This window comes from Brassica napus, chromosome C3, assembly GCF_020379485.1.
Source record: "Brassica napus cultivar Da-Ae chromosome C3, Da-Ae, whole genome shotgun sequence".
NCBI lineage: Eukaryota > Viridiplantae > Streptophyta > Magnoliopsida > Brassicales > Brassicaceae > Brassica > Brassica napus.
This window is the reverse complement of record NC_063446.1, coordinates 24,859,938-24,870,572: the sequence shown is the minus strand read 5'-3', so window position 1 is coordinate 24,870,572 and position 10,635 is coordinate 24,859,938. Positions and strand designations below refer to the sequence as shown.

At 38.2% G+C, this 10,635-nt stretch overlaps 2 protein-coding genes across 4 annotated transcripts; one reads left to right on the top strand and one right to left on the bottom strand.

The window, feature by feature from the left end:
* Positions 1-219: 219 nt before the first annotated feature.
* LOC106388978 (DNA repair protein recA homolog 2, mitochondrial) lies at positions 220-2,507 on the top strand. Its single transcript, XM_013829159.3, has 6 exons — positions 220-381; positions 649-712; positions 786-1,273; positions 1,343-1,489; positions 1,677-1,811; positions 1,886-2,507. The coding sequence occupies exons 1-6, from the start codon at positions 319-321 to the stop codon at positions 2,159-2,161; spliced, it is 1,173 nt and encodes a 390-aa protein (XP_013684613.1). The 5' UTR covers positions 220-318; the 3' UTR covers positions 2,162-2,507.
* A 32-nt stretch (positions 2,508-2,539) lies between these two features.
* On the bottom strand, positions 2,540-10,031 carry LOC106388977 (kinesin-like protein KIN-7O). Of its 3 annotated transcripts, none has more exons than XM_022699463.2 (31): positions 9,779-10,031; positions 9,601-9,690; positions 9,173-9,291; positions 8,928-9,041; positions 8,769-8,850; positions 8,529-8,596; positions 8,371-8,445; positions 8,140-8,285; positions 7,953-8,055; positions 7,751-7,831; positions 7,573-7,641; positions 7,434-7,493; positions 7,191-7,358; positions 7,032-7,088; positions 6,682-6,948; positions 6,544-6,609; positions 6,286-6,468; positions 6,076-6,180; positions 5,870-5,962; positions 5,611-5,757; positions 5,363-5,476; positions 5,189-5,275; positions 4,890-5,093; positions 4,657-4,791; positions 4,120-4,326; positions 3,938-4,027; positions 3,720-3,860; positions 3,545-3,642; positions 3,387-3,465; positions 3,022-3,186; positions 2,540-2,932 (listed from the first exon to the last, which is right to left on the bottom strand). In XM_022699463.2, the coding sequence occupies exons 1-31, from the start codon at positions 9,903-9,905 to the stop codon at positions 2,708-2,710; spliced, it is 3,765 nt and encodes a 1,254-aa protein (XP_022555184.1). In that variant the 5' UTR covers positions 9,906-10,031; the 3' UTR covers positions 2,540-2,707. The 3 variants fall into 3 exon arrangements, with proteins under 3 accessions (XP_022555184.1, XP_022555185.1, XP_022555186.1); XM_022699464.2 differs by having other exon boundaries at positions 3,938-4,024; XM_022699465.2 differs by having other exon boundaries at positions 6,706-6,948.
* Positions 10,032-10,635: the final 604 nt, after the last annotated feature.

Genomic DNA, 10,635 nt, shown 5'->3' with positions numbered 1-10,635 from the left:
CACGGCGATCGATTCTATTATGAAATTCATATACTCAACTGTTATAGATTTGTGTAAAAAAATTAATTAATTATTAATCAAACCAATACTACACTAAATGTTTCCGCATGTAATTGTTTTAAAAATATATATATATCATAATTTTAAAATTCGCTGAATTGATTGACAGGTGTTGCAAGCTGGTTGGAAATAGTGTATTTAAAGTAAAAAATAAATAGAAATTGAAACTTTTGTCACCAGCCGAGTTAAAAATCGCTCCGACAAGGAGGTGTAGCGGCGTCTGTTGGAACGCACGCCGCCGGAAGAAGAAACAGGGACATGGGTCGTCTCTCACTAACCAGTTCGATTCACAGATTCCGCTTCTTCTCCTACTTATCTCAGGTTCTGCATACTTTTCCTTCTCTCTCTCTCTCTTTCTTGCTCGAACTGTTCTTAACAACGGTTAAGCTCTGTAGTTTATGTCCTAATGTCCCCAAAGTTTGAGAATTTAAAGAGCTTCTACATATACTATAACAAAGACTTGATCTTTTCTTAGTAAAAATAGACTTTATGCATTGGTGAAGATTTGCTGAAGCACAGCTTCTGAACTAAAGTTAATAGCATCTCTTTTTGTTTTACTCATGTCTTGCTCTTTGTTTTGTCTGCTAGCGTCATGTAAGAAGAGGTGTTCTCGCTTGCTCTAGCTATGGAAGTCATTATCTTTCGTCTTTAGGTAATTTCCCTTTCAATGAATGAATGGTTCTTCTGGTTTAGTCTCTTGACTATAGTGCTTCCATTTGTTTTAGCTGAAGCTTCAGACTGTGAGCTTGATGAATATCCAGAAGATGATACCATCATAACGGAGAAAGACACTAATCTCCGTTCAGCATTATCACAGCTCTCAGTTTCAGGCGTCTTCGATCAAGACTCTAAGCTCTGGCTGCAGCGCTTCTCCAGAACAAGGAGAGTCTCCGTCATATCCACCGGTTCGCTCAACCTTGATCTAGCTCTAGGCGTTGGAGGTTTGCCAAAGGGAAGAATGGTTGAGGTTTACGGTAAAGAAGCTTCTGGAAAGACAACTCTAGCTCTCCACATCATCAAGGAAGCTCAGAAGCTTGGAGGCTATTGCGCTTACCTTGACGTGGAGAACGCCATGGATCCTACGCTAGCTGAGTCGATAGGTGTGAACACGGAGGAGCTTCTGATATCGAGACCTGATTCTGCTGAAAACATGCTGAGTATTGTCGATGTGTTGACCAAGTGTGGATCGGTAGACGTTATAGTGGTTGATAGTGTGAGTTTCTTCTCGTTCTTTTCGTCACTAACGTTGTTCGTTTTACTAATAGAAGTGGGGATTCTACAGGTTGCTGCTCTTGTCCCTCAGTGTGAAGTTGGTGTTCCTCTAGGAGAAAGTTACAGAGACAGACAATCAGTGATAATGACACAGGCGCTTAGAAAAATTCACTACTCAGTTGCTAATTCTCGGACGCTCATCGTTTTTCTTAATCAGGTAAGTTAAGTATTGTGAATAGTGTTCTAAAAATCGGTCTAGGCGCCCGCCTAATGAATAATCTCTTATAAAGCGCTTAATTACCGTCTTGATTGTGAATTTGTGATTGATCCTCTTTTTGCTTCTTTAGTTGGATCCTACAAAAAAAGAGAAAGATCTCTCTGCTTATTGTTTTCCTCTGATGCAGGTCAGATCACATGCTAAAGCTAACATGCGTTTCCCACATTCTGAAGAAGTGACTTGTGGGGGTAACGCATTGCGGTTTCAGGCAGCTATACGTCTGAAAATGATAAGAACAGGGCTGATAAAGACTGATAATGAGGTATGTATATAAGCACATTGTTGTATGTGTTAGCTTGGTTTAGTCAGTTCTTTTAATGTTAACCATGTCCTTAGGTAAGTGGTCTGAATGTGTGCGTTGAAGTGGTGAAAAACAAACTGACGCCAGGGAAGAAGAAATCTGAATTGGGGATTCAGTTCGGTCGTGGCTTCTACGTGGAGCGTGAGGTGTTAGAATTGGCTTGTGAGCATGGAGTTATTGCAAGAGAAGGTAATAGCCATTTGATTGAAGGCGAGGTTGTTGATGGGAAAGACGCAGCTGAAAAGTATCTGACGGAGAATAAGGAGGTCCTTGATACCGTTATCAGTATCCTGAGGAAGCAGCTCTTCTAGATGTTGTTAGAGACAGGAAGGAGCATTGAGTAGTTAGGTAAGTTAACTAGAAGGAGCAGAGAAAGCATGTTAAAGCCTAGTTGTTGTTAGATGATGTCATTGGCACTGTTCTTGCAAAACATTCTGTTCTATGTGCTGCAGAATCCGGCAGATCTGTAACTTAGCTTTTCTACTTAGCCATTGAGGTGAGGGTTTCAGTTATATGAACAGTTTAGCTCATGTAACGTTTAAGATTAGATGAGACCATGAGAGGAAATTTAAATTTAATTTTTTTCAAGTGTAACAGATAGTAAGTAACTCTGTGTGTGTCTCTTCCTATTGCAACGTATAACAATCATTTGTGGAATGTTGGAGAGATATTTTAGGAAACAATATGTATAAGAAACATATCTAATATAACCAAACTTGAAAATTAACCATGCGTCTAGTGCAAAGATCAAACAGAATGTACATCAACAGAACCACCTCAAAAGATTAGAGACATTTACTAGCCGTGCATTAATAACTACTAGTTAAGAGTAGTGTTGGTTAACTTTCATTACATTGTTATCTTGAAGAAGCAGAGAGCTGCTTCTTCAGGTCGATGACTTCGAGTGCTTTTGATGCTAACTTCTCCTTTAGCTTTGCAGATGCTTCTTGGAACTTCCTGTTCATAACTTCCGATTCTTTCACAGCCTGCTTGTGCCTTATAGATTTTGCATCTAAGCGTCCTTGCGTCCCCATGAGTCTCATTTTTAGCTTCGCCTTCTCCTTGTTGTCTGCATCTGCATCCTGTGACCAGATACAGCAGAGATAATGTAAGAATGAATGGTTAGTACGACATGTATAACAGAATTATGTATGTATGCTCTTAACCCAACCTGCAAACGATTTGATGAAGCCACTTCCTTCTTACTCTCCTCTATGCGAGATAGCAAACTCTGGCGCTCACTCGTGACGCAATCAAGCTCTCTCTGAAGTGTCTCTGACATCTCGCAAGCACGCTGAAGTTCGGACTTTAGAGTGTCGATGTCAGACTTGATTACCTGAAGGCGCACATACAAAATTACTAATCGTGCAAGTGATGGCTTCTGGTCTTTAACCAACATACCATAGACATGAATAGCATAGTCAGAAAGTCAGACATAACATCATTAGCATCGTTACAAATTTCAATGTAATAGAACTTCTGCATCAGATGTTCAGAGAGAAAACCTTTTGAATAAACTAGTGAAATGATTCTTACCTCTTGAGATTGTTTACTCACGGCATGAGCTGATTGAAGTTCATTCCCAAGTCTATCAATCTCCAAAGACTTCTCCATGCTACAGGGGAACATAAAAGAGTTAATTTTTAGAGAGCAATTTTAATTTTCTCAAAGAAAGAGAGATGAAAACTACAAACCTGCTTTCGTTTTCCTGCTTAGCATTTTCTTCAGAACATCTTAGCTTATCAGCAAGGGTGATACATTCAAGTCGGGAAGATTCAAGCTCCCTCTTTGCCTAAAAGTTCAAAGATACTGACAACTTAAAAGTGCATGATAAAAGTGGAGAAAATGGCTTTTTCGATTCGGACATACCTCTGCCATTTCTTTAGAGAGTGACTCTATTTTTATATTATATAGACTCATCTTTTCTTCCATGGCCTCTGTCAAAGCTTTTTCTTTCGAGCTCCATATTGCTTTCTCTTCCTCCATCTCTAAAAGTGAGGTCGCCAGATGCTGACCAACATAACGAGTTAGTGGATTTCCTCAAAACAAAGAACTAAGTTAAAAAACTGTATTTGCAATCATCTTACCATCGCTAGCTCTTCCTTCTCTTCAAGAAGCTGTTTAACCTTGGTTTCCAGTTGTTGCTGATCAGAAGATGAGCTTTCGAGTCTAGCCTTCTAAAACAAAACATAAAGCAAACGCACTATGTCTTAGAATACATTCAAACTCAAAACTATTGGATCAATCAGAATTCCAAGAAAAGACTTACAAGCTCCGTGATATCTATTTGCAGCTGTTCTAATTGGGTATTTGAGAGCTCCAGCTTCTCTGTCAGAGATGTAACTTCTTGATCTAAACCCTCGCTTCTACATAGCAACTCCTCTTTCTCTCCACGTTCAGCAGCGAGTTCCTCCTCCAGTGAAGCAATTGTTGTTTCCATCTCAAAAGCAAGCGCTTCAAGGTTGTGAAATTCTTCCTGATAAATGCAAAGTAGACCTTAGGATGAGAATTTTACTTAAACAAAGGTATATCCACCAAACAGACTGATATCGCTTAGCCATTGAGAAAAGATACCAAAAGATAGATATAACAGTTTTTTTATCAGACATGCTCACGCAGTGTTTGAACAAAAGCCAAACTCAGCCAATATAAAATGATTTGCTGCAATACGATCATGATATCTCTCACATCTGAGATTTTGGCATTACATTTCCAGCATTGAATATATATATATTGTGGAGATGTTACACGATATTACAATTGTAAAAATAAAATATATGCAGCAAGACAAATCATTAGATAATACCTGCAAGGACTGTTTTGCATTTCTCTCATCTTGTCTTTTACCGGCAAATGACTCCTGTTTGCTAATATCTTTCTCGAGGAGGGCCGTTTGGCTATGCAAGCGTTTTAACTCTCTCTCAGCAGATGCCTTCTCGGCCTTTATCAGAACATCAAAATTATTAGTATGACTTAGATGTGTTATCTAATCGAAAAAATACAAAAAAGGTATAGTTAGAATTGGAATCCACTGCAAACCTCTAGCTTGGTCTTATCCTGCATGACATTCTTAAGCTTGGATTCAGTGTCTTTTAGCTTTGCTTTCATCTTCTCAAAATCTTTTCTTAGAGTTTCCTTCTCTTTGGCCAAAGAAGAGGTAGATAGGCTCGCTATATCCTTCTCAAGACATTCTATATGAGAGAGGAGATCTGACCTCTCCGACTCATTCTGTTCTGAGAGCATCTGACAAATGGATAAAAACACCAATTCAGCAATCGAAAGTTGGAGGAAGAAAAGAAGAACTCTAAATACATTTCGGTTGAAGGAAACTAAAATACCATTAAGGAAGTTCCATGCTGCTGGGCTTCTTGGTTTAGTTCTTCTATTTGGCTCTGAAGACCAGCACACTGCTCTTGCAAAAGAACCTGGAAAGAATATCACGATTTTAGCTAACAATACAGAAAGATTTACTATCAAGTGTAGTAGGGTGGGAAGAGAACAAGAGTTTGGACCTTCTCATTCTCAATGTCAAGAACCTTTTGTTTAAGACAAGATTGGACATTTTGATATCCGCTGATAAGTGAAGCATGCTCATCAAAACTTTGGCGCATAAACAATGTGAAATCCTGCAGTGAGAATTGAGAAACTGTAACTTAGAAAACATGATCGTCTATCTTTATTACAAACCATGATTGAGGTATGCTGCCTAAACACAGCTCCCACCCCCTACGTAATCTACTAAGCAAAGCAGAGTACTTACATGTATCAAAGGAGAGAAGGAAGCAAAATCTTGGAGACCCTCATCCATAACTAACGATATCGTTTCCAACGATGCTTTAAATTTTTGAAACTCAGATGCTAAGACTTCTACTTCTGTTGCGACGTTGACCAGAGAGTTAAAATTCTCCTTCACAGTAGAAAGTAAAAAATCAATTAGGCAATGTCGAAATGGTTGACAACAATGATAATCTGCCTTGGAATTGTCAGATAATTGGGATGAATTTAAAGTGGAAACCAACATTAAGCACATGAATGACTTCAGACTCCTTGGACACAAGTTGTTTGCGAGCAATCTCGGCCTCTTCTCTAGCAGCATGAATCTCTTCTTGAATCTATAAGTTTCATACAACATAAGAGGTTTTCAAACACTTAGTACCAGAAGAAGACTACATTTTGGTGGCTGGATAGAACAGAAGAGCACAATCAGATAAAGAACCACGGATACCTCAGCAATTTTTTCCTCGGCACATATATTCTGCTCAGTAGCTATCGTGACAAGATCATCAAGATTTTGCTTGCTTGAAGACTTCTCAGTTTCCAGCATGTTTATCTTTTGGACAAAACGTATCAAGGGTAAGCATAAAGCCGAAATAGAAGAAATAAAACCTACTTAACTAGATGTTTCAGTTGTAGGTAAAGAGAAGAATAAATGCACCTTCTCTTGGAGTTGCTTAATGAGAAGAATATCTTCTGGATCCCTGAGATGTACTTCACTTTCCTCTTGATGTACATTACCAACGACTTGACAATCTAAACGCTTGCATGTTGCTTCACCAGATAAATCTTTTTCGCCCAACTTTGCCTTAAGGCACTCAATTTGTATTTCGTGGGTGATTCTCTATTGGAAGGTGCAGAGAAATAAGAAACAGAAACACAAGCTACTGAACTGATGTTGAGAAGGACAAAGTATTACCTCAGTTTCATATTGCAAGAAGAGATCCTCATATTCCCTTTGAATCCTCTCTGACTCGCTTTCAACCTATGAAACAGTAACAAAATGTCACTTTCACAACAAGATAAGCAAAAGAAATATTCAAAAAGAAAGACTGACCACTACGGGACTTTTCTTCCTGACCACTACAGGACTTTTCTGCCTGATTGATGATGGTTTCTTTCTGCTAGTCACATGCACTAAAGCACATGGATCTGGAAGTGAAGAATCTTCAATGGTTTCATCGATATTATGTTCATCTTGCTCGCTGATGCTGTACAAAAGTTCGTTTTCTACCAGTTCCGCAAATGGAAGTAGTGGGCCTGTCTCACGCTCGGATCTTTCAGATTTAAGAGAGGATCCCCTTGACAAGACATGAGACTGAACCTGATATGCAAGAGGCATAGTATTTTTATGGCTAAAAAGTCAAAATTTTCTCATGTTTTTGTTGGCTATTTACACAGTTTTACCTCTGATGTGGAGTCTCGTGAAAGGTGACCAGTACACCATGTATCCCTCCTCTTTCCCTGCAAGTATATGTTTTGGAATTTGGAATAAATGTATAACGCGCAAATGCTGTTAAACTCTTAAGGTATCACTAAAAAAAGAATGGAGAAAAAGAAAAATACCTTCTTAAAGTGATCCTGATCACGCTTCTCATCTCTATTCGAAAGGAGAACCATTGAACTCAAGTTCTCAATTTTCTTTGCTTGCTCTTGCAAAACTTTTTCCCTCTGAGCTTGTGCCTTTTTCTCCTCTTCTAATTCGAGTGCTATCCGCTCTCTTTCTAATTCAGACTGCAGAAAAACGGGTTGTATCAAAAACATATTAAAAACTAATCAACTGACGAATCAAGAACACAAATGCCAGACCTTCAACAAGGTGTTGCGCAAGTTAAGAATCTCTTCATCCGAATGGTCAGAGTGAGAAGTCTGCAATAGAAAAGCTGACATTTCACCCAAAATAAAAACATAAAAGATAACTTTGAGAAAATAAAAACAATTTAGCAACCTTTAGTTTGGATCTGAGCTCCTCTATTTCCTTCTTTTGGCGCTTTAACAAAGCAGCATCAGTCAATATCTGTATCATAAACACAAGAATGGATAGGTTATTAGTTAAAACATGCAAACTTAACCAGGAAGTATGTTACAAAGATAGAGAGAACAAGCCCAAGATGATTGGATCCTACCTCGTTGACATGTGCACAATTAGTGACACGTAGTGCTCGGCTAGCAAACTGAAGACTGCTCTTGGTTTCATCTGCATGGTCCTGACATCAAAACGAATGTAACATTGTTAGTTGTACTAAAGCAAACAAAGAGAAAACTGAAGACTGCTATTTCATCTGCCTTGCTCATCCTCATGCCATAATATTGGTAATCAATACGTACTGATGCAAGTGTTATATTGCATATGATAGCTGTATTTGCATTTCCACCTAAAGCAGGTTGCAAGATCCTTGTGAGCTTGCTGTCTCGGTATGGAACATGACCACTGATTCAATTAAAGAAGATGTCAATAAGACTATATACACAACGGGTATGTACCATATGCTACAAAACTAGACCAAAAACTTACCCTTGATTTTCAACTCCTTCACTCAGTTTTTTAATTACAGTCCCGAGTGTCATCAAGCTCTTGTTTATATGTGAGCCTTCCTTCAGCCTAACACCCTCTGCACCGGTTTTTGAAGCCCGTTCAGAACCAGCTAGATCCACCAAATTCTACAATTAAAAAAAATAAAGATGAAACGCAAACTAACATGTTGTATATCAGGAGAACGAAAACACTAGTTTCAATAGATAGTACCAGAACAGAAACACGGACTGCATCACAAGCATTTCCAACACCTTCATCTTGCGTCTTCTGTCTACTTTCTATAATCTGTTTGATGAAAAAGCTTGCACGTTTAAATTCAACTTGCACATAACTGAGCACCTAGGTTGAGTATATATATATATATTTACCATGCGGAAAATAGTGTGAGATCTGCTACTGTGAACATTCATATTTGTCTCCCCAATATGGCGATGAGCTGAAATTTATCCCAACGAGAAATGAATAACCATTCACTAAATCAGTGTTATCAAAACCAAGACTGAGACAGAACAAACGCATGTGCACAGGTTATAAACACACACAAAAACTCTGTTTGGAAAGAACAAATACAGACAGAAATAAAGTGAAGAGAAGAGAAGAGAAAGTACATTCTCCAAATTCCATCATCTCAAGAACTTGTTGAGGGGAAGCAACAATTTCTTCTCGTAGTCCAGCCACAAAGATTCCTTTCTACAACATTTAAGATTGAAAAAACGCATCAGACTCGCTAGAAGAAAGAGGATTCTAAGAAGGCATATATGTTGTACCTCTAGATTCTCATGAATCTGTAGTTTCCGGTGTTCAGGAGCCAAGAGATCGTTTATATCTTCGTTATAAATCTCCAAATACGACATACGCAATAGAAACTCCCTGCTTGCATCCTAATGGTGAACCAAGTAAAAAGTAAAAAAAAAACAGCGTTCCTCAAATCAGATACTTTCCACAAATAACACTAAATCTAAGGAAAAAAGCATTTTACAAACATAGACACACAAGTTTTGGAGATGAAAACCTGATATATAGTCTCAAACATATCATGCACAGCAAGAGGGATGACTCCTGGCTCAGTCGGTGAGCCTCGCATCGTATGCGTCTTGCCACTGTTAGTTTGCCCATAAGCAAACACAGTTCCTTCATAACGAAACAATTAGCCAAAAACTCAGCACAATTGCAATCAAAAGAGCCAAAGACTACTGAGATTATCAAAATCGAAGTAAACCAAACCGAAATGCTAAGCAAAATCAGCTAAATCTATTTGAGTAATTGCTGATTAAGCCAAAACGAAACAGAAACTCAGCACAATTGCAAACTTGAGAGCTTCATTTTCATCAGTATGAAATCAAAGAGCCAAAGACTACTGAGATTATCAAAATCGAAGTAAACCAAACCGAAATCCTAAGTAAATCAGCTAAACCGATTCGAGTAATTTCTGAGTATTACCGTTGAATCCACGAACGGCGGCAGCGACGATATCCTTCGTCCGAGCTTCATAGACTTGCACAGTTTTGCAATCTTCTCTGAAAATCCTATCTGTTGTTGCGAGAGAGAGAGATTGAGCATGAAAATTCTCAGAAAATATGGAGAGAGGAACGAGGAGACGAGTGAAGAAGAAAAGTACCAAACTCGAACGAGAGAGAAGAGTGATTGGGGATGAAAATCGAGTCCGAAGAGATCTTCCATGGGCTCGTCTTCGCGTCCTCAGTCGAAAGCGGACGAGATCTGACTGAGACGTGTATTCTCTCCATTCTCCGGCGCCGATTCTCTTCTCCGGCGTAACAAACCTAATTGTGTTCGAAATTTTCCCTCCAGTCTCTTCCACACTAAACTGTTTAGTTTTAGGTTAACCGATAACGTTTTCGAATTTCAAAAACCGGATCGAACCGGTTTATTAATTAATTAGACCAGAAGAGAGTAAAGAGATTGTCCCCGTCTAATGCACCGCTGGTGAATTTAATGCAAATATTTAAATGTGTAACGAGGTTTGATGTTGATAGAGAAGTATAATTATGTCCAATATTAATGTGTATTTTTTGAATTTAGGTTTGGATCAAGATCATCAGTCAGTTAAATTAATCTGCAGATCCCCTTTATTATTTTAATGGAGTTTCGTTTATCCACGCCATTTTCGAGGCAACTTATACTTTTGTAAATGTCGTTTAAGATTTTCACTAAATTACTAAAATAAAATAAAACAGTTAAATTTTCTATTTTGTTTCTAATTAATATATTAAATACTTAATATTACCGATTAACAAGCTAAATGTGTATGGATCAACTGAAAAATTTGTCAAAAATCTATATTGAAAATGTAAAATGACATTTGAAACAAATTTTAACTCTTAGACAACATATAATTTTAAATACTTTTTATCAACCATATAGGATATGTAGATCTGAACTGAAAGGCTGACACAACGGATGTAGATCTGAACTGAAAGGCTGACACAACGGTCAACACTACCACAACTATAATCA

What these genes read in the sequence shown, in the direction of transcription:
- LOC106388978 (XM_013829159.3), top strand. Translation starts at nt 319, where the DNA reads ATGGGTCGTCTCTCACTAACCAGTTCGATTCACAGATTCCGCTTCTTC. An exon ending in TCTTCTCCTACTTATCTCAG is followed by an intron (nt 382 to 648) that starts GTTCTGCATACT and finishes TTTGTCTGCTAG; the next exon opens with CGTCATGTAAGAAGAGGTGT. An exon ending in TCATTATCTTTCGTCTTTAG is followed by an intron (nt 713 to 785) that starts GTAATTTCCCTT and finishes CATTTGTTTTAG; the next exon opens with CTGAAGCTTCAGACTGTGAG.
- LOC106388977 (XM_022699463.2), bottom strand. Translation starts at nt 9,905, where the DNA reads ATGGAGAGAATACACGTCTCAGTCAGATCTCGTCCGCTTTCGACTGAG. An exon ending in CAGTCCGTGTTTCTGTTCTG is followed by an intron (nt 8,286 to 8,370) that starts GTACTATCTATT and finishes TTTTAATTGTAG; the next exon opens with AATTTGGTGGATCTAGCTGG. An exon ending in TTGACATTGAGAATGAGAAG is followed by an intron (nt 5,276 to 5,362) that starts GTCCAAACTCTT and finishes TATTCTTTCCAG; the next exon opens with GTTCTTTTGCAAGAGCAGTG.